Below are 26,509 nucleotides of genomic sequence, written 5' to 3'. Positions count from 1 at the left end.
AAACACAGTGCAACACCTTTCTGTCTGCGTCTATAGGCGCTTTAATGTTCCTTCTCCTCTAAAGGAAGCTGATGACACGGTTTCCCCTCATCGCTGTTACAAGATCATTAGAGTGTTCTTTCCCCCGGGCTGCCTGACAATAATAACATCCTGACAGACCTGTCGTGGGTGCGAGTCAAATTTAACGCAACGCAGGGAACTACAGAGCGTCTTCTTTTTCTCTCTCTCTCTCTCTCTCTCTCTCTCCTTCAACACATTCTCAAATGGGAGAAAACCCCACGAATCCCACACTCTTCTCCTATTACACTAATGTAGCTCATTTGGTGTAAATTCTGTCATTTACTACTGTTTAGCCATCCACCGTTTAAAAGGGCTCTTCTGCCGCCAGCCCCTCGCAGCGCTTTGTGCTCACTGATTCCCAGCGCACTCCACATTTCAATTTCTTATTAATACAGAATTAACCAACAAGCCTGCTCGCAAAGAATTAAAAAAGGATCTCTTTAAATTAAAAACCGGCGTTACCTTCGCCAGTCCACACATTTCCTTGTTAAAAACTCATTATAATAGGTCTTCCGCCGTCTATTTATTAGCTGTATCAAAACAGAGGTCTTAATGTGAATGCATAATTCATAATTGAATTAAAAAAAAATCTGACTTTTGAAAAGAGGGAGAGAAAAAAAAGCTGCTAACCACATTCATGAATGCTTGACTGCTTCCTAATTGCAATGCAATTATCACATGTTATGAACAATGTGAACTCTTAAGCAAGTAATTATAACACAAGGAAACCTGTGACGACCTTTAAAATTTCCTACTTGAGGTACATCTATACTAACATTGATACAAATGAGATTTTAATCTGAACATCGGCTTGTTTAATCCTGCAAATTTGGCACACTGCGGTTACATTACTTTCTTTTTTACTAATTCATTTTTACATCAATTTTTAAATCATAGCAGATGGATGATTGGTGAAGCGACACAAGATGTTCCTCTCAGTATTTATTTTCCATCTCTCTCCTTAAAGACATCCCCTGAAGTAGTAATATTAGACATTATCTCTTATTGAATATATGTATATGAATGAGATTTTAGTGGTTGGAGTTGTTCCCACATGGCGATACAAGCGTTTGTGGTGTAATGAATCTCCCTGTTTGGCCCGTTGTCTCAGAGAGCAGGGCTCAGACTGGAGGAGAGGCAGCAGCGTTGTGCTCACGAGCCACCAGAAGCACAGGTGGTAGCGATATAGGCCAGTCCCCCAGGCTCTTGTAGCTGAAAGTTGTGTGTCTTGTATAGTGCCTGTGTCCATATGGCTGCCTGTCTCGCTCTCTTAGCAGACACTGCCTCCGCACAGGCCGCTCTCTCTCAGCGCCGATTGCGGTTAGCTGTGGTTCCACGCCTCTCGCCATATGGAAGATGTTGTAAAGTTTGTTTTTCCAGGGACGTTCCCCGCTATTTAGACTGATTGTACGAAGCCATACGCTCCCCCGTAGATGCTTGTCAGCCCCCTGGTGACATGGATTGGTCAGTAGATAAATTGATACCAGGCGGTGGGGATGTTTACAGTTTGTGCACGGTGCAAAAGTGCCTGATGCTTTCAGGGGTTTCATGTTGTGGTGCAGGCTCCTCCAGGTGGGCTCTGGGACATGATGCAGCAGGCAGCACAGGCTGAGGGAGCCCCCTAGCAGTCCTGATCAAAGTGAACTGCAACATGGCTCAGTGATACTAAATAATTACATATTGATTCAGTTGCACTTTCACAACAAGAGTCCCCTCTTTTAAGAGAAGAGCAAGCAGAGATCACACAGGTACACTGATTCCACACAGACCCAGGTTCACAGATCAAGCTGAAGTCAAGGTTTTCATGTGGAAACCATATACAGTACACACGGTGGGGTGCTAACCAGGCATCAGCTGAACACGAGAACCCTTCCTCTGTGACCCCTCGTCATGTTATGTGACCACGGGCCTGTAACTGTGTTTGTACTCTAGAAAACTTTAAAAAACTGTTTTATTGATAACTGTCGCTTTCTGTGAATTTCTCTTAGATCTACGCTAGAAGAGCATTCCCCCCACAGTCACCCTCTGTACGGTCACGGTGTTTGCAAGTGGCCTGGATGTGAGGCGGTCTTCGATGATTTCCATTCATTCCTCAAGTAAGTAAAAGTCATGGTCGGGGGTGCGTTTCCATCACAGTTTGTTTGTCCTCGTGTTGGGTCGATTACACGTTTTGTGACCCCCGGTGACTCAGAGGCACTACAGGTGCAGCTGGTTGTTATTCCTGAGTGCGGGCGCCTGGGTTGGCCCTCTCTCGACAAGGGTACTGTGGCGGGGTCTCCTTCTGAGAACGGCATGGGCCTCTAATTCCTGTGATAAGTGCAGTTCCCATGGTGACGGGGGCCGTTTTTCCCAAACAAACAACGGTAGGATGTTTATCTGTGGCAGCCCACACTTAGGGCGCTCTGCATGTTTGCCCTTGTCACTGGACAGGGGGATTGGTGTGTGTGTGTGTGTGTGTGTGTCTTTGCCTTGCTCAGCTCTTTTTGTCTTCTTCTCAGTTGTTTATTTGTCTTTCCTTCTACTTTCTCAGGCTTTACTTGTTGATGTGTGCTTTGGTTTGCAGTGTTGTTTATTTCATCGAAGGCCCACACCTCAGCACTATGTTTAAAACAACCATATATACTGTACTTAAAAGTTCAGTGTTAAAGATACAGGGAGATGTATTGGCAGAAATAAAATAATAGTAATTATTATGTTTTCTGTGGTGTATAATCACCTTAAAGTAAGAACGGTTGTGTTTTCATTACGTTAGAATGAGCTGTTTAAATCTACATACAGAGTGGATCCTCTTCCTCAGACTTTGCCTAGCTGTTTCTACAGTAGCCCAGAACAGACAAACCAAACACTAGCTCAAGGTAGGGCCATTCATGTTTCGGTGAAGGCCACATGGGAGAAGTTTCAATCGGTTATAATCTGCAACCTCACCGCTAGATGCAACTAAATCCTGCCCACTAGACCTTTAAAGAGTTCCAGCTAAGTCGGCATCAGCTCCTTTGTAATGTCTTTGTATACATCTGTTTACATCCAGTGTAAACAGTGTGACAGGTTTGACTAGGGCTGGGTGGTGTGACAGTATGTAATGTGTGACAGTAGAAGTGTGTCCACCGGTAGATATCCGGCAATACCATATCTAACATGGGAACTATTCAGGGTAGGCTATGTAGCAAATTTGGGCTTGATTCTCACGTGATCTCCTAATGCTGACGTTATTATCTTGCAAACTCATGTAATGTCATAATTCTCGTAATGTTTTCTTGTTATCTCACAATCTTGTGAATCCAGCTGCCCCACAGGGTTTTATGATTTGGGGCAGACATTTGGGGCAAAGAGTGAAGTTGTAAATACAGAAATCTGTAACACTTAAAATGATCAGGAACCTTAAAGCGTCAATTTTACAGATAATATTAGTCTACTTTTTTTTTTTTTTTTTGAAGGTATACTATGCAACTTCAGATTCATTCTCATCTGGTGTTTCACCTCACTGTATTTGCATTTTTGGCACTGTGTCTCTTGGATGCATGCTGCTTACTGACTGGCACCTGGTCGCTACCTTCTTATAAAACCCCAACCCCACCTGAGCGCTGTGGGGGTACAGACTTGTAAACATCCCAAACACAGAAAATAAGAATGAAAGAAGAAAATACAGGCAGAAGGCATTACTTCTGTTTGACTCTATAGATTGTTTTTTAGGAAAATCTTGCATAGTCTACCTTAAAATCAAGCGTTGTCTGGTGTGAGGCAGTCGTTTTTTGTGTGTGTCGAAGTTGCAAATAAATGGTATGGTTACTATATTAAAACCTTTTCGTAACTGACCTTACAGAAGAGTTACTGTATCATAATATATACCGTTACCATGATATAAATTTACGGACATCAGATAAAAGATTTGGCCATATCACCCACCCCTACATCTGACCCTGTGTAGCCTGACATAGGCCCTTGTTTTGCACCATGTTCCCCCGTCTGAGTCAGACCGCTGTTTTACTAATCAACCCTGTGTGCAGCGCGCTTTAGGTAATCCAACACATAACAGCGCCATGGTTACGGAGAGGATGAAAACATCTGCATTGTGGCAGCAGATCAATGGCTCACTGTCACCCCGGATTAGTCGCACTTTAAACAAGATATGACACAATTCCATTATCCTAAAACAAGCACTCAGCGAACACACAGTTTCCTCACAGACGGAGAGAAAGGTGCTGCACAGGGACGCCTCACAGTCAACATTTTGAATCCTCTTTTCGTTTTCTGAACATTTACTTAAATCCACTTTGAGCGCAGTTTGCTTTGGAAAAGCTTATCACGCCAGATTTTATGGTAGTACAGTTAAGTTTTGTACAAGATGAAAAAAAAGAGGCAGTAATGTATTTTGATTTTAATTTAATAAACACCCTGTGACACATGCATGCATTACACACATGGACACATCTTTCAGCTTTGGGAGTGCCCTCTTAAATCCATCACTATTTATTGTATTCTGACATTGCCTCACCCTTTGTTTATAGAAGAGAGGGGAATTAAATTCAGTGAGCCCGGTAGAGCTGTGCCTTAAAAAGTCTCTAAGTGCACTCTGCTATGTTTTTACAAGTGTTTTTATCATGGCAACATCTTGTTTACTTTAGTTGCCTGCTCAAACTGCTTGGAACATGTTAAGAAAACATTTGGGGAGAGTCTCCACAAAGCCGCCTTTGTTTAACAGCAGGCGAGAGTGCGAGCAGCTCACCAAGGTGTTAACTCTCAAACCCTTAAGCACTTCCACATGAAACCCAGCAACTGATACTGCAGGCCTCCAAAAACAAAACAATCAAAAATAAAAAACAGGCTTTATAATGCTCCTTACTTAAGCCTCCAAAGGTTGGGAGAAATGTTGAAAATATATGTGAGGATAGGTGTGTGTGTTCGTGTGTATGTGGGTGTGTGTGTGTGTGGGTGTGGGTGTGAGTGTGTAGTCAGCAGAACACAGTGTACTGTGTACCAGAGAGAAAGAAAGGTGAGGAGGACTCTAACGTCAACCAGATTTCAGCTCCACATGCCAACAGCAACAACTAACACAGGACTGAAATGTTGTTTTAAACTGCGTGTGTATTTATTCTATCTTTTAAAGAAAACATTACATACCTACACGCACTATCTCGATAAATACAAAAGCACCAAATCCCTGTTCCTGTTTTTCGGGGTTCAGCACACAGGAGGGCGGGGTCGGGTTCGCAGCAGAGCCGAGTGTTTTTATGAGGGTCAAGACCCGTCTCTTCAGTGTCCAGTCAGAGGTCAGAGCCAGTGAAACACTGCAGTGCCCTCTAGTGCTGCACTGTCTGTCTGCTGAAGGCACAAACACTCATCTCTCACACCTCAACACAATGAAGAAATGATTGTGTAAGTTATGCAGCCTTGTACCACTGCAAACACAAATAAGCCAAATATAAAATCATGAAAAAAAGTTTAATAATCTTAAATCCTGTAGTGTCAACATAAATTAATGATTATCTTAATTAGAAATAATTTGTAATGCATTTTAAATATAATAATCCTGTAAAGATTTATGCATTTAATTTAAAATTCCAGCCAACAGTAAAAAGATAACCCTTCCTCAGAGACAGCCTTAAGCTCTGGGTCCAGTCTATATAATTAGAAATTGTAAAGAAAGAAAGAAAAAAATAGGCAAACTAACTGATATGTAAAAAGCCCACTGCTACAGGAATGTCTATTTAACTTGTTTTATTGTGGCAATTTACATTAGGGACTGTCATCCTGCCAGAGAGCTTTTAAAAGTGGCTTCATTTGAAGTCCAGAAAGTGACACATGCCAACGTTCATAGCCTCTCCCGACGTCAATTCCCCCGTATCCCCTGCTCCCATGTCCAGACACTCCTCTCAAGGCTGCATTAGGGCCATTTGAATATTTCATTTCCTATTAATTATGCACTGTGACTCTCCATGTCATTAGAAGAAATAAAGTGGAATGTAACAAAGGATGAAAAGAAGCAGGGCACATGTCTCCTATGAGCAGAGAAATTCCAAAGCTGCTCACGTAGGCCACCCTTCATTGAAAATTCAGTCTGTGCCAGTTAAATTGAAGCTGAAACATCTTTACCTATTATTTTCTTCTTTGAAATTTAGTAAGATGTCCTGAAATGTTTACCAGTTTCATTTTCCGACCTACTTAATTAAATGGGCATTTATTTGACTCAAACAAATGGAAAGCCCAGAAGAAGTCTGAATTGATTTCAGCAGAGGGGGTTATTACCCATGCTTGCTTTAAATATGCCTTTTTAATTTTCTTTTTTTGCCACAATAATTAACTTCAAGTGCTGAATGTATATCACAGTCATTTTGAAAAATGTATGATCAAAACACAATAGGAGGACCTGAAGGGGGGAAAGAGACCACATTTCCCATAAAGATTTAAATCATTCACTTCAAGGTTGAAAATACCGCAGCTGAACAGAAACCTTCACATTTCAAGCAGAGCACTATCAATTCTCCTTTCCCCCTCACATGTGTCTGTTTTCTGAGTGTCTGCACGGTGTTTAATGCACAAATGTGTTGTCTGTACATAAAGCAATGGCCTCAAATTTATTGGGCCATCATAACGCCGGCGCTGCCACTGCTGCCTTCACAGGTTGACTCTGGCTATTTTTGATTTGCAGTAAATGACAGGAAAAAAGTGCATTTTGAAAAGGCGGGGCGCATCACACACCTCTTCTCTCCCATTTGCTGGCGCCACCGCACACACACAGACATGCCTGGTGACAGTGACCTACATGGTCACCGAAGATGTGATATAATTTATGATATATATAATATATTGGATCCATTAGCGAGCATAATGAAGTAGTGAAATGAAAGGGTATTTGTGAAATCAGTTCAAACATCCTGCTCGGATTATGATTAAATGATTAATGAAATGCCCCTGCATAAGCATTTTCAAACAGTAATTCATGCGGCGGCTGATAAAATTCCTCCAATCATATTTCCTTCACTCGTGAACCTTATCTCCACCATTTTATATAAATCACAGGAAAAAAAACCCTGTCTGCTACCCAGCGAGCTACTTATTTAGATTAGTTATAAACGTGCAGGAAAAGAGAACATCTTCCCTGTATAAAATAATCACGCATAATTATATCCATAATTCAAGTTTGTGACAGATCCCATCTCCTCGTCCTGTTGTCCTCTGCATTCGGTCCAGCTTTATTTGAATTTTCTTAATTACAAAGACACAATTAACAGAAAACACACCAAATAAGGGCGACAAGGAAAGCTGGAGAGAGGAAGAAATGGCGTCAGGGAGCTGGTGCATAATGAAGCTATGGAGTCCAACCTGAAATTCTTCAATCATTCCTCTTATCTGTGAGCTGTAGTTGGAGCAGACATGACTGTCATGAAATATTCAGTGTAATTCTTGTATGTTAAAACAGTATTTCTTCTGGTTCTGCAGATATGTTGAAGCTCTGTGTAATTTACCTACAACATTTTCTCTGTGCATTGTACTTTCAATGACCACACGTGTTTTGTTTCCTACATCTAACAGTCTGCAGAAAAGTCAAACTGACATCATTTTTTTTTTCTGTTTTTTGTTTTGCAGGCATCTTAACAATGAGCACGCCCTGGATGACAGGAGCACGGCCCAGTGTCGGGTGCAAATGCAGGTCGTACAACAGCTGGAGCTGCAGGTATTGTCTCTCGGTTTGTTTTGGCCCAAATATTTATGTGTCTTCTTCTCCTGACACTTCCTCAGTGTCTGCCGAAACCCCTCCGCGTCCGTCTGATATCAGCCACGGGGTCACTGTGTGGAAGGGAGGCAGCAGAGTGAAATAATTTTTGTACATTTTGCAAGTAACCAGTCATTAAAAATGTGTTATGTATGCATGACAGCCAGCAAAAGATATATGAAGGGCCCGGGGCTAAGTAGAGAAGATAATTACATTTTGAATTTTACTGGGTTTTAAAGTTATTTATGACTTTTAACTGTTTGGCACCAACAATAAAACACTCGGTGAAGTGACTGGGCAGCAGAGTGTGGATAGGCACTCAGTGTTGAGTGACTTAAAGGGGCAGAAAGGTTATTGTAACCCACCGCAGACATTTGATAATCAGTGTTTTAATACAGTTTCCAGTGTGTCAGATCTTCTGTTGTCTTTTTCTGCATGTGCACATGAAGAATGACTTGGTTCACGGTCATTCTGTTTAGGGAGGGCCAATGTGTCATATGTAATGGTGGGTTATGTGGTACATATGATCACCATGCTCATGTAAGCTTGCACTTATTTATATGTATTACAGGGAAAATAAAACCAAGCATCCCATTAAAGTGTATTTTTTATTAATTAGCAGATGCTACAAAGCAAATCCAGATCCACTTTAATGTATTCCAGACTTTATGCTGTGCTCACTTGTGGTTCACATCTTAACCACATAACACCCCCCTGAAAACTGTCTGATAATGAGTATAAAGCAGTTGTGGTGTGCTGGATGTTAACCCTAAACAATGAGAGTTGAGTCGTTCCAACATTACACCACACCAACGTCCTGTTATTTCCGCTCCAGTGGTGTATTATCCAGAGGGATGGAGCGAAGGTTTATCAGACACAGACTTCCTCTGCATGCAGCCTATCACCATAATTTAAGCTGGCAGCTAAGACAGCGCTGAGTTTCAGACAGGTAGAAAGGGCCCGGGCCTGTTATTGGCAATGAGACGTAGTATATTTTAACCTTGAATTGGAGACAGTAGTTAGATTGTCTGAAGTGCAGGGTTGTTGACAGCTTCCAAAAGCATTTTGAAAACAAATAATTAGACAATCCCGAGAGAGAGAGAGAGAGAGAAAAAAAAAGGATCAATTTGTTCAAACGAAAAGATGTTTTCACTGCAAAGGGATGTATGGAATTAATAAAAGTAGAGTTTTTTTCTCTTCCTTTTGTTCATAAAAAATTTAATGTGTTCTCTTTCCTCATCACAGCTAGCAAAAGACAAAGAGCGTCTGCAAGCTATGATGACGCACCTTCATGTCAAGTCCACGGAGCCCAAAGCCACCCCACAGCCGGTGAGCAGCAACCCTGTCATACGCTTCTCTCTCTGTCTCTCCCTCTTTCTCTTTCTCTTGTCCCTCCCCCCATCCTTTTGTTTGTCTTAATTGGCACACATGTATTCATTAATCCCTTCCTCCATCTTCTTATTTATCTGCTAAATAAAAACAGCTGTTCTCTTGAGGGAGGCAGTAAATATTGTTTGGACCACATCTGCTGACATCCGAGATTCAATTTGGTGTCTGGTGATGAACTGGATGCACACACTGTAACAGCCCCCATCTCAGCCTCAGAGAAGCAGTGCATGTTTGGGCAGACAGGAAAGATGAGAAAGCACAGGAAAATAGAAATAAAGTGATAATACCAGACACCATATTTATTAAAAAAAATATAAAATAAAACATTTATTTTTAGCGCTTTCCAGCCAGATAACATAAAATATAAGAATGAAAATAGCAACAACAAATGCATGTAGAAAAATGGAAAAAGAGGGAAACAGATAGTTAAAAACTCCACTGCATAGTCATAGCAATACATTAACATGGCAATATATCAGTTAGGGGCTGATAATAAGATATTATTAATTGATTGATGTGTAGGTTTAAGTTATGGCTTACTGATCCTGAAAGAAATATTTGAGGCTCGCTAGCTGGCGTCACGGAGTGTCACTCCCAAATACAGCAGCACCTGCTGATTTTGATTTTAATATTGATTTTCTGTGAGAACAGATGCTTACCTGAGGACATTTGAATCCTCACTCAGGGTTAAAAATTTCAGGAATTACCCTCATCCATCTTTAAAAGTAATTAGCAAAATTAGACCAAGGCTATTCTTGGGCCAACTTTATTTTAGTCTAACATTCAGAAAAAAAAAACTTAATGCAGGAGGTTTTTTGCATATTCATCTCTACAGCATTTTTCACAGTGGATAAAGTTATAGTTTTATATTAAGTGTTGTTGAAGTTGTGTTTGGCATCAAAGTCAACACAAGAATGCAGAGTGAACAAAGTGTAAAAAATTTAAATCTTGCTGAATGAGGGAAGAAAACAAAAATGTCTCATGTTCTGCATGTCTGAAATTTTGAATAAATGTACAGGCAGATCAATTTATTATCTTCTTGACACATTCCAGACATCATGCTTATCACTCTTAATATATGCCATGCCATAAAGCCTACTGCTTAATCCCTATCCTATAGGGGCAAGGGCTTAACATATGGCATTTAAGTGTCTGCACTATTTTGTCATGTTTAAGAAGGGGCCTCACAGCACCATATTTCAGTCTGTATGACAGTTCATTCAGAGATCATTTTACTGCAGGGCGTGAATCTGAAATCACACACACACATACACACACACACACACACACATGCACAGTATATACATACAGGAGTCTTGTCTTTCAGCAGCTTGAAACATTTATTTACAGTCATGGAGGTGGCTGCTATTGACGTACCAGCATAAACCGCCTGGAGATGTCAGGTGACAAAAGGCTGTCTGTTAAAGCTGTGTGTGTCACACACACTGATCGTGTAGATTGGAGTGCAAAACGAGGGCTCTGACACAGGGACATTTGTATATGAAAAGTGGTAGAAGCGGCAGATAGCATCTTGAGTTCACTACCTCTTCTCTCTCCCCGGGGCCTGTGAGAATGGCTGTGTCAGAGCTCAGCGTTAACACTCAAGGGGGCAAGCTGGGATTTTTATTCAAATAAATAGACTCCCATTCACCAGCGCCACTTTGCCTGCTGCGAGCTGCTGCGAAATGCTATGATAAATACGTCTGGCTTTGGTTGGGTGAGTGGTGGACTTACACAGGTCAGGGCCTGTGGCCTCACTGAGGCTTTAGTGAGATTGCAGCATCAGAGGTGGCCACCAAAAAAAAGAACAAAAAAACCTCCTTTGAGCAGATGCAGAATCAAAGTATTCTCAGAGCTGACACCGTGAGGAAACAGTTGTGTTCTTCCAGTAATTGCCAGTTCTGCTTTTCTGCTGTTCTGTGCTGTTGTATTTAATAAAGGCGTGTATAAGTAGCCAACTGTCATAGCAAAGTAGCTGGTTTACATTTAGTTATAATTAAAGACAAACAAACTGATACTGTGCATGCAAGACGTCAAATGAATAGGATTCATTTTATTCTTCTGAGGTGGATGGGAGCGGGGGAAGATCAAAACAAAATGTGCCACATTAGCGATGCGTGTTTCTGTGTGTGTATGCCTGTGTATGCGTGTGTTTGTATTTGCCTTCGTGTGTGTGTGTGTGTGTGTGGGTGGGTGGGTGTCTGCACTCGGTGTCACTAAGCATTCTTGTCAGAAATCTGACCTTTTACGCCATACATAATTAAGGAGGGACTTTTTGTTTATTTTCTTTAGCAGCTTGCCGAGTCAAAGCCAGTATAATTAGATCACCAATTACCATTTAATTAATTTCAGTCTGAAGTCTCATTTTGTCTAGGCACTGGAGTGAGCCCAAATGGTGAGGCAAACAAAGGCAAGGCTATTACCAGCCTGTCTGGCCTATTGTTGAAGCCTCTCTGTGTTTATGGCCAGGGAATATGGATGAAACATGAAACAAAGCCTGCTAATCCACAGGAAGAGAAGTCAACACCGCAGCCCCGTTCTATTGATAGCATTGTGTCAGAAACACGCGAACCAGAGTGTGATTTATTTTGTTCATGATTTAGAATAACACGTCTTGTGCTACTGTTGGTGAGGATGCAGTCTACATTTGTGCATCCCAGCAGTAATCCAAATTATTTGGGCAGACTCTGCCAGAAAGCCATAGTTCAGCCTCCAAAACATAAATAGACATTGTGAGGACTTGGACACATGTCTGTTAAAGTGGAAGAAAACACAAATGTCACTCAGTTTAGTGAGAGCAGTTTGCAACTTTATAATTTAATAAGGTCTTTTTTTTAAAAAAAAAAAAAAAAAAAAAAGATAAATAAAAAAATAAATAATAATAATAAGTTTATTTGTATGGCATATTTCATGCAAATATGCAACTTAAAGTGCTTAGCAAAACAAGATCAGGTGACAATAAAAGAAGAAAAAAAAAGCTATAGCAATAAGTGAGAGAAAAACAAACTGTCACCATACAACATTAACAAGATAGGTATTTAATATATTGTTAAAAATTCCAAGGGACTTTGCAGTTGTAAGTTGTAAGGTAAGGGAGTATTCCAGTTCAGTGCAATAAAAACAGAAAGCAGCCTCACCTGATTTCATGTGTGATACTTCATGAGCTTATAAAAGAACGGCAGTAGAAGATCAGAGATTTCTTGTTGGGACATAAAATGAAAGGCAGTCACAAATACATGTAGGTGCTAGATTATGGAAGGCTTTGCAGATAAGTAAAAGGCCTTTAGAATCAATTCTGCAAGATATGGAAGTGCAATGATGTGAGCAGAGGTGTTGTGTGATCTCTCTTTTTGCACTGGTCAAAATTCTGGCTGCAGCATTTTGACATAACTGTAATTTCCTTGGGAGATCAGTAAAAATAAAGTGGAAGTTATCTCAGCAGCTTGTAACAAAAACATTTATCAGCATCTCAGCACCACTCTGAGTTAAAATGGTTTAATTTTGGCATATTTCTCAGATGAAATAATGATATTTATGCAACCTCATTAAACAGCCGATAAAATTAAAATCAGAGTCTAAAATCACTCCCAGATCTGTAATGTGCTGTAATTTGTTTGGACAGGCTAGCAAGCTCTGACTAAAGTCTCTGCCTCATTTGTTTTAAAAACACCTTTACTCATCCAAATGCTGACATCTGGTGAAACAAGGGAAAGAGCTTTTAAAGAATTGGGGTTTGAAAACAGATATATATAGTTGTGTATCATCAGCATAAGATATATTTTACATTATGGTGACTAATTATGTTAGAATTTATAATAAATTAAAAATACTGTTATGACATTGACAGTGTCGTGTCAACACTGAGATCTGGGGATACCAGTCGTAGATTTCTGATGTCTTTATTATATCTATTTGTAATGAGTGTTAATAGAACGTAAAATAATCAGTGGCTTATCAGGATCTGTGTTGCTATGAACAGACAGACGAATGTTCACTCTCACCTGTCTGCTGTCAGTCCCTCCATCACCTCCACGAGGCGTCAGCAGAAATCAGACTTCTCATCCCTCGCAATCAACAAATGATGTCACAGATGAGATGTGTCCTACCAACACTGTCTCCAATTCTCCAGCTCTCCATTCTCTCTCACACTCGGCTTTCTTTTTCTCACAGTCTGAAGTCATGTTTAATTTGGATACCGGCCTCCTTCGGCAAATTAGCAATTAGAACAATTTTGTGGGAATATGTATATGTGTCATTAGTTTTCCTGCCAATTAATAGCTGGAGCAGGGGGTCAGGCTAGAATTTTCCACTTGACTGCTGCTGCAGTACGGAGGCTTGGCGCTTGGCTTGGAGCCGCCGCAGCTGCTGGAAGCCATGCTATACCTTTGGAGCACTTGCCATAATTAGTTTACCTTGTAGCCATTATTACTTAAATCCCTCCTACTCCTCAGCCCGCCCAACCCATCCACACTCACAGTGGTAAAACCAAATATTCTCTGCATAAGGCTGTGCATGCAAATACTGCGAGGCCGTTTTTACCATGGCCATCGTGGCCCTGATGATGGAGGTCAGTCAGATACAGTAGTTAATCATCAGATCACCTCCATAAGCAGCTCCTAATTAGAGTCCTCACAATACAATTTCAGCTTGTAATTAGCCCAGATTGGCTTCTTCCTCTGGCTGCCTTATTAGCAGGGCTGCTCAGCGGTAGGTGAGAATCACACTGTCATTTTTCAGAGCTGCTCAGGCCGCCCATCTTCCTTTCTCTACTCACCCTCACTGGTTACCATGCTGCGGACCCACGGTGGGTGAATGAGGTGGAGGGGGAGTGTTGTCCAAACAGGACAAGAGGGACAAAAGATTAAACAAAGGCGGTGAAACAGAAAGCTGGGAACAGGCCTGACACGGCAGCAAGAGCGAGGGAGGGAGGAGAGAGTGGAGCGTGAAGAATAGAGGAGGTGGGGAGCAGAGGAGTGGGGCTCCGGGGTTGTTTTCCAAACATTTAGCGAACGTTCATGGATCATCTCAGGGCCCGCCTGCAATTAGAGAGGGAGATATGCATAGTCAATGAGGCGTCTAAGACACTGGGGTAATTAGAGGACTAACCATGCTCCTGTCTGTCTTTCTGTCTGTCTGTGTTTTTCTGTTTGGTCTTGATCTGGTTTCCAGCTCAACTTGGTGTCCAACGTCACGTTGTCCAAATCGGCCCCTGAGGCATCTCCTCCTTTGAGCCTTCCCCAAACCCCCACCACGCCCACAGCACCCCTCACACCCCTGTCCCAGACCCACTCCGTCATCACAGCCAACAGCCTCCACAGCGTGGGCCCCATGCGACGGCGCTACTCAGAAAAATACAACATGCCCATCTCTCCAGGTACTGCAGGACGAACACTCACACTCAAGTGTATCAGAAAATACATAGAATCTGGCCTGTTTAACAACTTACCCTATATAGTGTATCTGTACTATACTGAGCCGGGCAATGTGGAGATAGTGGGTAAAGGCAAATAATAGAGCAACAGTCTGGTAATGTAATGCAGCCTTTAAAACCATGAAGAGACAACACCAAGGATATCACAATATCCAAAATCTAAGACAATATCTAGTCTCATATCACAATAACAATATGATATTGATATATTGCCGTGCCCAACTCTGTATACTTTATACACAGCTATGTAATCATGCTAATATTTGTGTTATTAGCCACTAATAGCACATCACTGTTGACACCTGATCATTTTATTCTATGTTGACACGGTTTGTGTTTGTTCCCTGTGTGCAGATCTCAGTCAGAACAAAGAGTTTTACATGAATGCAGATGTTAGACCGCCATTCACGTACGCCTCACTAATAAGACAGGTAAGGACTCCACTTGTGCCTTTTAATCTGTCAAATTTTAAACATCCTCCACCCTGTCTAGTCACAGCAAGACACACAGCAGATGAGCTATTTAGAAAGCCACAAGCTCCATTTGTTCAACTTATTCCTCTGTTTCCCTCCTTGTTAAATTTTGAATGCAATTTAGAGAGAGGGGCAGATTAACCATCTTCAAATGAGTGCAAGAATGCGTACGGGATTCAAAAAACAGCCACATATGACAATTGCATTTGATTAAGCATTTCAGTGGCTGTGATTATTACCAAATTCATTTCACACAACAGTAGGGATGAACCTGTTTTAAGATGGCCAGTCAATTATCGCCGGGCCGCAGTAATCTGGGATCTCAGGAATTAATCTGCGCCGGCCATAATTGCCGCCCTGTAATCTGCCTAAGAAATGTTTTCGCTTGCCCTTCATTTACACACACAAAAGAAAATATATTCAAATCTGCCCGTTTTTGTATGAGAAGTGCAGAAGACTTCTAAAAAACAGAGTAAGCTGTACACTTTACATAGTCACTCTCTGTGCTGTTTGTGTGTTTTCCCTCCAGAGAACACACACAAACTTGCACGCCTCTTGTGAATTATTGATCACTTTGTGAAGGGAGCAAAATTGTAAATGTTTGTTTCTGTCACTGTTCCTCATCCAGGCAATCCTCGAATCTCCAGAAAAGCAGCTAACACTAAACGAAATCTACAACTGGTTCACACGAATGTTTGCATATTTTAGGCGCAACGCAGCGACGTGGAAGGTAATTCTGCTGTTCTGCCTTTATACCAGCATCAGAGGAAAAGGAGACGTTGTGTTGATGTTGGGGAGAATCAAATGATAGCCAGGCATAAATGAACCTTTACCCAAACACATAACAATACTCCACTTATTCTGTCCAAATGAACCACCCTTTAAACAAACAATAGGAACCACATAGAAAAACCAAGGAGAGGGATATGTGCATGCTTGTAAAACAAAAAGAGAAAGAGAGAAGAAAAATGAAAGAAACGATTTCTCTGTAATATGCGGGGATGTTCTGGTGGTGGGCGGCATTAGTTTAACATAGTGGTGCTCTGCCAGTGACTCCTGGCTGAGCCCCTCACACACACTTCAGAAGGGAACACTCTGTTTTCCAGCAGGCCACAAACACAACAAAAACACAAGTCAGACAAAGTCAGCTTTGAATGAAGAAAACAGTAATGAAGCACTGAAAGCCTCCTCTAAGCTTTAGCTGATTTGTCATACACACACATAAACACACTGCCACCACCCTGCTCCACCCCCGTCCTCCATCTCACACTTACTGACAGCCCTTCCATAGGGGCACATTGGTGTTATAACCACTGGATTCCACAACTCTCTCTGTCTCTACACACACACTTAGTATACACACGCACTCAGCAGAGCTCCTGCAATAACAAAGGGATGATATATGCAGGTCTGCTTCATGCCTAAATGATTTGGATTGGGCTGGCTTTAAGTTTTAATAGCTCTTTTTTTCCTCACATTGTAACGGGGAAATGACCTGAACCTTTTCTACTCAGTGAAAATATTCTGAATATCTCACTGATCAGAAAAAGGAAGCTTTGTGAATGATAAGGACAAAAGAGAACGTCAGTAACTCTATTGCCATGGAAACCAAGAAATATTTATATATTGTTTAGGTCATTTGAAACTTCAGGGCCATTTACTGCCAATAACACTCTGCTTTATTTATTGTTTTCATTCAGGTTTCATCCAGTGCTTGTCAAAATATTTCTTCTTTGATATGATTTTTGTTTCTTTACTCCCCATGCAGACATGTTTAACTGTACTGATAGCAACCTTTTTCTTTCTCTCTTTGTGTTTTTACACCAACTGCAGAATGCAGTCCGGCATAATCTTAGTCTTCACAAGTGTTTTGTGCGAGTAGAAAACGTAAAAGGGGCTGTGTGGACAGTCGACGAAATAGAGTTCCAAAAGAGACGGCCTCAAAAGATCAGTGGGTAGGTTTGGCCTTTTTGAGCGTCTGTCTCACTGATGGGAAGAGGCTGCTGCTGCTGCTGCTCCATCTCATTGTCTGTGTGCCATAACGTCCAAAGACCCCGCTTGCTTTGGTGTGCTCCCCTTCATGCTTTAAGAAGCCTTTTGGTGATGCCTCATAACCCACAGTGGCTTATTTTCATTTTGATCCTCACCCTGTACCCCACCTCCCTGTGTGTGTGTGTGTGTGTGTGTGTGTGTGTCTGTCTGTCTGTCTGTCTGTCTGTCTGTGTGTGCCCGGCTTCTGTCTGTCCTGTCCATCACTGCATCTGCATCTGGCTGTCCCCCCTCCCTCCCCTCTGCTGCTGGTTTGCTTTCCCAGGGTGCCATTCGCACCAACCTTTCCCTGCATAAGTGCTTTGTGAGAGTAGAGGATGAGTTTGGGTCCTTTTGGACTGTTGATGATGAGGAGTTTAAGCGCGGCCGCCACATACAGCGAGGCCGTCCTCGGAAATACGCCGCTGATGAGAACTTTGACGAGCTGCTCGTACAGTAAGCACTTCCGCCTGCCCTGCAACCTCCAGAGGCCCCTGGCCCCACCTGCATGCGCCCCCCGCCCTCCCTCCATCAGTGTTGTCATCATGCTTTTTGTGTTTAGCTTCATGCATCATGCTTTCACGAGCCTCCATCAACCTGTTCTTCCTTCTCAAAGTGTTGAAGATGTGGTATTGTCAAGTGATTGAACATCTTAGAACTATAGCCACATTACTACGCCTGTAAATGTATTTAGTGCTTATACAAAGTGCATTGATTTCTTTTTATGAAATAAGATACCGTAGCTGAGGATTGCACGCTAGGTGAGACATGAGTCTGTGGTTGTAATTACATTTTTCCTCTTGCAGAAGTCCAGCCTTAGTGAAGAACATTCAGACCAGCTTGGGCTATGGTCCGACCCTCTCTGCTGCCTTCCAGGTAAAAATAAAGTGACCTCATCCTTCGCTGCCTCACTTTTAAACTTCAAACTTTTAAAGGCAGTAAATAATAAAAGTTTCTCTCCATCTTGTATGCCCACTCACCTCCTCTTTGTTTTTAAGGGGTTGTACCGGTGTGAAAAGAGTGATGGGCATCTAAGAAAGTGCTGACAACTCTCTTCCGTTTCACATTTAATGCTCCGGGCTTTTCTTTTCAGGCTTCAATGGCAGAAAACAACATACCTCTATACACTACTGCTTCCATTGGAAGTCCCACCCTCAACTCCCTGGCTAACGCCATCCGCGAGGAGATGAATGGAGCGATGGACCATGGAAACAGCAACGGCAGTGACAGCAGCCCGGGACGCTCGCCCCTGCCAGCTATGTGAGTGGCACGCACGCTTTCTGTCTCCACCACAGTCTGTGTAAGGAAAGAAAAGCAACGCAGAGCATTTAAGATGCTACTGAGACACTCTAAATAGATTCAAATGATTTCAGTGCCCACCCAAAATGTTCTGTAGTGATCTAATACATGGCATTAGATGAAAGAGAAACAATGAGGACAATAAATAAAGTGAAGAGGGGTGATATTGGAGTGGTGTGTGGGGGTCATGGCCAGAGCTGTGGCTGGCCTCCCTGCCGAAAAGGAAACTCCACCTTTTTCGAAGGGAAGAAAAAGACCGGAGCCCCTCTGTTATTTCAACAGCGAGTTTATGAACTCTCCTTTATGTGTCCTGCTGTCTGTCTGAGTCTCACCATAATCAGCATTCCAATTTGTTAAAATATTTACAAAATGCCAGAACGCAGAGTGACAGAGCTGCTGGCTCGGACGCGGCGAAACGCGAGCCTGCAACACATTCAGAAAGCGCCTCTGAGCCTGCTGAAAGAAAAACAACACAAAAGCATAATTAGTCTGGAGGACATCATCCAAGATTCTCATGTAGGAAAGTTGCGGTTGGCCTGGAAACCGCAGCTCCCCGTTCACTTGTTGTATAGGAGTGTCTGCTAAGTTGTTTGAAGCCTAAAATAATACAGCACACGCTGCATCGTTTCCAGATGTGGGGGCAGACCACCGATGCGCGGCGCGGGTAGACTCGGGGATGGCCTCCTGAAATGTCTGAGCTTGGGGGAAATTCAGCCTGAAAACAAAAAAAAAAAGGTGCAGTAATGAGCTCCTGGCCAAATGGAGGAAAGTGCCATCCCTAATCACTGTGAACATAGCTCTGAGCATGGCTGTGGAACAGGAAAGGCAGAGACAGGATGGGTGTGCTGGCCTAAAGGCAGCCTGCTTCTCCCTCTGCCCCTCTGCTTCTATCTTTAGGCTGATGGAGCTCACAAACCCGCTCTCCATAATTATGTCTATAAGCTTTATGCAAGCACAAAATGAGTTAAATCTGTTTTCCTTAGCTTTTAAAGAACTTTATTCTCTTATTAACAAAACATACCTGCTGTTTCGTGCCTACAGATCGAGCGTTAAATGCAACATACAGTAGCTCCATCTCTGGAAGTCTCCTCTTGCTCATATGTTTTACCATGATGCTTTGGCTCACACCGCTCCAAATACAAGTTCATCACCAGTGTTAACTGTGTAACAACATGTGTTTCCCACATGCGCCAGTGTGCCGCTGGTCGACAGGACACAGCGAAGAAACCAGAGCACTTCTCTTCTGTTAAACAGCCAGACGAGAATCAGGTATCCAGAGAAGGCTAATTATGAGCAAAGTGTGGAATCAGCATGCAGTTCAATAGCATAATAATAACAATTTCATGTCTGCCCCGCAGCCACAGAGTCAGACCTGAGGCAACGGCACTTGTGGAGTTACTTTGATGTGAAAATGATAGAAAAGCTGACTTTACTTTTTCCCCTTTTTATAATTCACACAAAAAATATGTCAGCTCATTAGCATACGAGTGTCTCCATCACATTAGCCGCAAATCACACAAGACATCCCGGTGTGAATAAATCAAATGCGGGCTTTGGTGATGAAGAATGTGCCAGTTGTCCCTTGTTGTTGTAGTAAATGAGCCCGGTGCCTCATCCTGACACCGCTCTACCTCCACTACAGCAGCCTGGCACCGCGGGTTAGAGCAGTGAGTCCCCTGCAGCTGCTCATAATGTTTTTCTTTTTTTTTTTTTCTCCTCCTTTCTGCCACAGCCAGGCCCTCCTCTCCCCCTCTGCTTTATTCCTGCTCTGTTTCTGTAATGAGAAATTTGGCAGATCTCATCTCTTTAGTGGCTCTTTTGCCCAGGCTGTGAGCTGGGGGGGCTCATGTTTTTGCCTTGTTTACAAGTGACAGCGTTATTATTCTCATAAGGGCTCTGTTTCTTATCACAGTGTTGTGCCGAACGCGCCGCTGCTGCTCTCCGCGCGCGCCTTTCCTGCCAGCGCTTTTCTTCCCTTATTGACACTTGGTTGAAAATATGCATTAATTCTGGAGTTTAAAGCATGTACGGCGGTGTCTGGTCGCTGTGTTTGCTTGAAGTTGATTAATGATAGAAGCCGGCTCGGGGTCGTCCTCTGGAGACCCGCCTCGCAGGTTGTGCATGTTAACGAGCAGGAAGGGGAACACACAGCGCGCCGCTGATCCTCCGCCACCAGGAGGCTGACAACGGCAGCCCACTCGCTCTGCAGAGTCCATTCTCTCCTCTCCTCGTCTCACGTTGTTAATCTTCCTCATTTATCAATTCTAAGTGAATACCCTGTTGTCGGTTGCCATGAAAATAAAAAGCCTGCAGCTTTGCCGGGATTGGAATACCTCAAAAGAAAGCTGAAATTATCATCAGCACCAGTGAGGCCCCCACTCACAGTCTCATTGAAGCCAGACATTTGTTTTTGTTCCCCTGTTTCTTTCTTTATAAACAGAATCAGCTCAGGTCTGTATCGTTTTGTGCCTGCGTGTGTGAAAGGTTATTAAAAAAAGAAAGTTAGTAGAACTGGAGCCATATTTTTTCTCTCTGCTCCTCCTCCAGGCATCACATCAGCGTTAAGGAGGAACCACTGGACCCCGAAGACCACGAAGGGCCCCTCTCCCTGGTAACAACCGCCAATCACAGTCCGGATTTCGATCACCACAGAGATTATGACGACGACCAGGGCCACGACGACATGCTGTAAGGCTAGCGCCGCCCCCTCTCCCCAGCCTCAGAGGCAGAGGCAGTCTGGGTCATCTGGGAGACGGAAATGCTCCGCAGATAACTAACACTGAACTGCAGTCTCAGCCACTGATGATGACAGCTCTCAAATGTCTCCGAGTTAACTTTTTAGTGCCATTACAACACATAGCAAGAACACACACATGAGAAAAACACACACACCCCACATGAGGGATTTTTTTTCTGATTACTTTCTACTTTTGATTTAAGTAAAACTTTATTTCTACTCATGTGCGGGACGGACTTGTTTGGTACGGGGGGCGTTCGCGGTCAGAGACCCTTGCCGTGCAGCCAGGATGGACTGCACCCAGCGGACTGCAAGAGGGGTTGTGTCTCTACCCCCTCCCACCCCTCTGCTCTCTCTCTCTCCCTCCCTCTCTCTCAGACACACACATCTGACCACAAACTCAAGAGAGAGAGAGACTGAATGACGTTTAATTTACACCGCGTGAGTGAGAACGGAGCGAGTGCGGACTTCTGTTCATTGTCACTGCCTTCAACACTTCTCATTGGTTTGATTCCATCTATAGTGGGAGGGATGTTTTTATTTGGGTGTATTTTTTGTGTTGGGGGGTGAGAGGTTTAAATATCAACATAATGTGTCCTTTTCCATTCAATGCTGTTATTGATGTTGCGTCTTTTTTGTTTTTATGATTTCTTTAAACTGATCAGACCTCATGCCCATGCTGTGGAGATTCTGTGTGGTCAGCACTTGATGATGAATGTTTATGATTTCCTTTCATGTTGTTCTTTTAAGACACACACACATGAAGCCGAATGTCACATACCAAGTAGTGTTTTTCTGTCATTTATTCCACAATCTTCTAAAGAAAAAAAAAAAGTCACCACTCTGACGTGTAGCCGCCCCCTCACCCCCTCCTTCATCCCCCTCCCCCTCCTCCACCCCCTCCTCCTGCTCATGAAGTCCATTGGCAATGCACTACTCGTAATGAAGGCTCTCTCCACGCATCAATGAAGTTTAATTTAAGATGCGAATGAATGACAGAGAAATCATGCAGGTTATGATTTATCCTTATGAAATTATACTTTAAAACAGCCCCTCACGGCAGAGCATGTCGAGCCGCAACAGAATTTCTGATCACCCACAAGCTCTGGGTTTTTTTTTTTTTAAAAAAGCAAAATGAAAATGTCAGGTGTGCACCGGAGAGATAATGATTTAGACCAACTAATTGTGATTCCTGAACACAACCGTCATTGTTAATCAAACGTGTCTGCTTTTCCACGCTGTAATTTCATTCAGCGCTCCGAGATAAACGTGCATTCCCTGTAGTTTTATTTGTATCGCGCGCATGACCAGTTTTAAGTTTCAGTCGAGTGTTGAAAATTGCACGCCGGATGAAACGCTCGTTTTCTTTCATAAAGGGTATAAAAAAAAAAAAAAATCGCCAAGACTTGCAATAAGACCTGAACATTGCACATTCCAGCATTTGACAGCCATCGTAAAGGGCCCAAACATACAGTACATTTAGGGAGTGTGGATACCTCGACGTTCAATGTCACCCAAAAAGCCAATAGTTGTAGTCCACAGCATTGAACTGAGTGGAATCCACATGTGGTTTTTATGATGCAGCAACAACAAATTCCAGCGTTGGTAGGGAGTTAAATTTTACAGAGACCACGAATTTCAAGACTGCAATCAACCACTTTTAATTTTTATTTATTATTATTATTATTTTATGTTTTATTTGGCTTTTTTATGTGTTTGAATATCTTGTTCTGTGACTACCAAAGATAAACTACAAAGTCAATGTTGTGTGTTCCATGCAATAGCAGATAAGGCCAAATATCTCCCCTCCATTCTCTCCCATCGGACGATCCAAGCAGCTGCGATGGAGCCGGTGGCAGACAGAATCGAGGGAAACGCTCCTCAAACTGGTGTTTTCATTCATTTTTTTTTTTCTTTATAAAAACCAAAGGGGGTGTCTCGACCAGGACAGCTGCAGTCATGTTTGCAGTGACCAAAACTGAATGGGAGGCGCTGACAGTCTGACTACACGATGACCAAATTAGGGAAACTTTTTTTTGTCTTTGGGCCAGTGAGTGGAAAAGGGAGCTTTTTCTTTTTTCTTTCTTGGGTCAGGAGCAGATTTGTGTGCAACATAAAGGGTATGTAGATAAAGTGGAAAAAAAATATACTGGTAAATGGGAAAAGCTTTGCAGAGAACAATGTGAAACGGATTCTATACTTCAACTGGACCACACAATGATTCAATGTTTCTTTTATTCCTTATTCATTTGTATCCTTTGAAATGATTGTATGCCACTTTTTAGGGGTCTTTTTGGCAAGACTTTATGATTGTGTTTTAGTTTCTGTCAACTTATTACTTTTTATATTAAAAAAACACTCCTGTCAACTAATAAGCTGGGTACAAGGTACTTTATGGCAGTTATTGTTATTTTATTTTGTTAAGTTCACCGCTCATTAACTAAGAAAAAAAAGGAAAAGGGCAATCTGTGGTTTCCAGAAGTTGTATTTAATATCCAGGCAGCTGTGGGATGGGTCAGTTACAGCCAGGCTAGGATCGTGAGAACAGGGCCGAGCTCATCCACAAACCCCCAGTCATCTGGCTGGTTTGTTTGGTATTCGAAAAGGAGGAAAAGCGCTGGTAGATTAGAACATTCTCAGCATGTGTAGCTTGACATTACTAAAGATAACAGCATGAGAAAACCGTTTGTACGCATACCTCAGTTCAAACCTATAGGGAATGATTCAATTAAACGAGAAAGTAAATAAACATTTCACTCAGTTGCACTTAGTTGTACGTCTTGCATGTGTAGTCTGATATTGTAGAGAGAAAACTACAAAAAAAGAAAAAAGAAAATGAAATTAGAGCTTGTTTATCTTAAGGGTTTCATCCTTTTTTTTTTTTTTGCCAAACCAATCCAAACCTCAGGCCTTTTGTTCACGGAAACATCACCCAGCTGTGTGTGGCACCATTCATCCTGTCAAAGTCTGTTCTCTGATGGGTTGTTTTAAGGGCGTTCCAATATTAGGTTGTACATACATGTCGGTATAGCCTTTGTCTTTTTCCTGTCTTTTCCTCTCTCTCTCTCTCTCTCTCTTTCTCTTTTTATTTTAAGATCAAAAAATACATTTGTGTTATGATGTTTGCTTTATCGCAACTGCTTTGTATTAACTATGAAATAGCTATGAGAAAAACTGCTGTATGTATTGGAATAGCAAACTGTGCTGCAAATGTATTTTACTTAGTAATCCTTGCTTTAAAAAAAAAAAAAAAGAAAAGAAAAAAAAAATCACATCATCCACGCAGACATCTGGGTGAGCTGGGCAGGGGCAGGCTGGGGGGGATCGGGATTATCCCCGATTTTGGATTTTAAACTGTAATATAGAAAACAGACTTTTCTCTGTTATCATTGACCTAAGCATTTTGTACAGATTTTTTTTCCCTCTTTGTGTTAAGCTGTTTTTTGATACTTCCTTTTGATGGTCCAACCACTGCCTTCTGTGGCTGTATGTTAAAGATTACTGCTCTGAGAAAAGGGCAGACAGGTATATTTCCTCTACAAGACGGAGATATCTTGCATGACTAATCCCAGGGTCACAGAGATGGGGGGGATGGGGGATATGTTTTAAGTGGTCAGTAATAATATAAGGGTGTATCAATCTAATGATATTTTATATGAAATTAATAGGAAAAAGAAAAAAATATGCAGTGCCAAGATGTAAAGAATATTGTTAAATGCTGTTTTCTCTTTTTGTTTGAAAAGTTCATTTCACTCGCACATCAAAGATGTGTCCTTCTCATCCGTGTCATAAAGGTAAAATCACACACTTTGTTTTGGCATCAAGATATTTATATTTTTATCTCAAGGGTCATTGTAAATGAGTCAAACCAAGCACAGCAGGCAGGTCAAAGGTCAGACGCAGCTGGAGACTTAACGTCCTGCAAACTGCGGCCGCGTGGCATCGGATCCCCCCAACATCACACACTGGCACCCGAGCTAAAGACGCCATTGTTTCATCCATCACCAACCATCCAGCCCGCTGTCATTCCGTCCCCCTCTCTCACTCCTCTCTCGCACCACGCTTTGGTTTTCTCCAGATGGAGGGGGAAGGAGGGAGAGAGGAGGGGAAAGGAGGGAGGGGGGAGGGGGGGCAGCCCAGGAGCTGTCACGGTGCTCTCATCCTGCAGCAGCTTTTCTTTTTTTTCCCTTTCTTTTTTCTTTGAAGATGTACTCTGTAGTTTCTTTTGCCTGTTTTTTTTTTTTTATAGAGAAATATTATTGCTCATCACTTCCATCAGTCTGTAACCTCCTCATCATTCCTCGTCTGTCTGATGCAGACCACTCTGTTGTAGTCAGTGGCGATGACTGACGTGAGCATTCTAAACATGCAATAAAATGCTGGTTGTTCAGATCGTTTGCTCCAAGTCTCTCATTCTATCTGTTCTGTACAGTGTTGCAATATGGACCTGCAACTTCTAACCGTGTCACTTGCAGTTGAACTCTAGTGCAGAGTGCAGAATTAAATATTAAGTTTAAATACAGTTACTTTTTATTTTGACTCGCACATGCAACTGTACTTTTTGCATCATTAGTAAGTCCTCATAATGTAAAACACCAGCTTTGTGTTGAGCTGCAATCTACTGTGAAGTCAAGCAATGCATCAAAAGTTAAGGGAAGATAGTTTTGACTGACACAAACTCATATTATTGTGTTAACAATAACAGAGTATGAATATAACCCTTCTCAGTGCTGTTTCCTCATCATTTTGGCCTGCAGAACAGTTTCACACAGACCTGTGTTTGTCATCCGCAGCAGGACTCTCGTCGCAGCCTCAGCATTAAATTATATCGTAATTAAAAAGAGACAGTTAAACTGTCTTTTCCTAACAGCAATTTAGGTAACTGCATTTGATAAGCTATAAATTGTAACAGCATTAAAATTCCAGAAATAATAGCGATATGGATTTGGTGACGGGAGCTAATGCTGATGACCAGGACTTGGGTTTTTACGACGGAGGCACAGGTCATGTTGGCCACTAAACAGGAGACAGAGATCAAGTCTAAGCACTTTTAATCTTGTGAAACAAGCAATTACAAATAGTTGCATTGATTTGTTAAAAAGCTTTAGGTGACATAAATCGTTTCTTGCTTAGCTTATTGCTGGAAAACATAAATGTCAAGTGTATTATTAATTAAGGCCTTTGAAAGACAAGATTTAATGGAAACGATATAAAATCACAAGCAATCTTTCCGTAGGCAGTATTTCACCCGACGCTCAGGATTCATGTGTATCAGTGTTGTTGTCATGACACTGATCACAAACTGGATCAGATAACATAAAATCAGAGGGAACACAGAGTAAAAGAAACCAGTGTTTGTGTTTAAAAATCATCCAGAGCTG

The 26,509-nt window shown here is 42.1% G+C and overlaps 1 protein-coding gene across 12 annotated transcripts in view; it reads left to right on the top strand.

Moving 5' to 3' along the window:
• foxp1b (forkhead box P1b) overlaps window positions 1–25,520 on the top strand; it is a 185,460-nt gene extending 159,940 nt beyond the window's left edge. For all 12 annotated transcript variants that reach the window (XM_078173654.1, XM_078173570.1, XM_078173541.1 and 9 more), the window contains 10 exons: window positions 2,049–2,156; window positions 7,645–7,732; window positions 9,017–9,100; window positions 14,330–14,534; window positions 14,946–15,022; window positions 15,693–15,794; window positions 16,898–17,019; window positions 17,899–17,968; window positions 18,186–18,352; window positions 20,939–25,520. In XM_078173654.1, the coding sequence (XP_078029780.1) occupies window positions 2,049–2,156; window positions 7,645–7,732; window positions 9,017–9,100; window positions 14,330–14,534; window positions 14,946–15,022; window positions 15,693–15,794; window positions 16,898–17,019; window positions 17,899–17,968; window positions 18,186–18,352; window positions 20,939–21,083 (1,168 nt within the window). In that variant the 3' untranslated portion in view covers window positions 21,084–25,520. The remainder of the gene's footprint in view (window positions 1–2,048; window positions 2,157–7,644; window positions 7,733–9,016; window positions 9,101–14,329; window positions 14,535–14,945; window positions 15,023–15,692; window positions 15,795–16,897; window positions 17,020–17,898; window positions 17,969–18,185; window positions 18,353–20,938) is intronic.
• Window positions 25,521–26,509: the final 989 nt, after the last annotated feature.

This window comes from Epinephelus lanceolatus, chromosome 1 (assembly GCF_041903045.1).
Source record: "Epinephelus lanceolatus isolate andai-2023 chromosome 1, ASM4190304v1, whole genome shotgun sequence".
Classification (NCBI taxonomy): domain Eukaryota; kingdom Metazoa; phylum Chordata; class Actinopteri; order Perciformes; family Serranidae; genus Epinephelus; species Epinephelus lanceolatus.
Note: the sequence above shows the minus strand (reverse complement) of the source record. Positions and strands in the feature narration are given on the sequence as shown.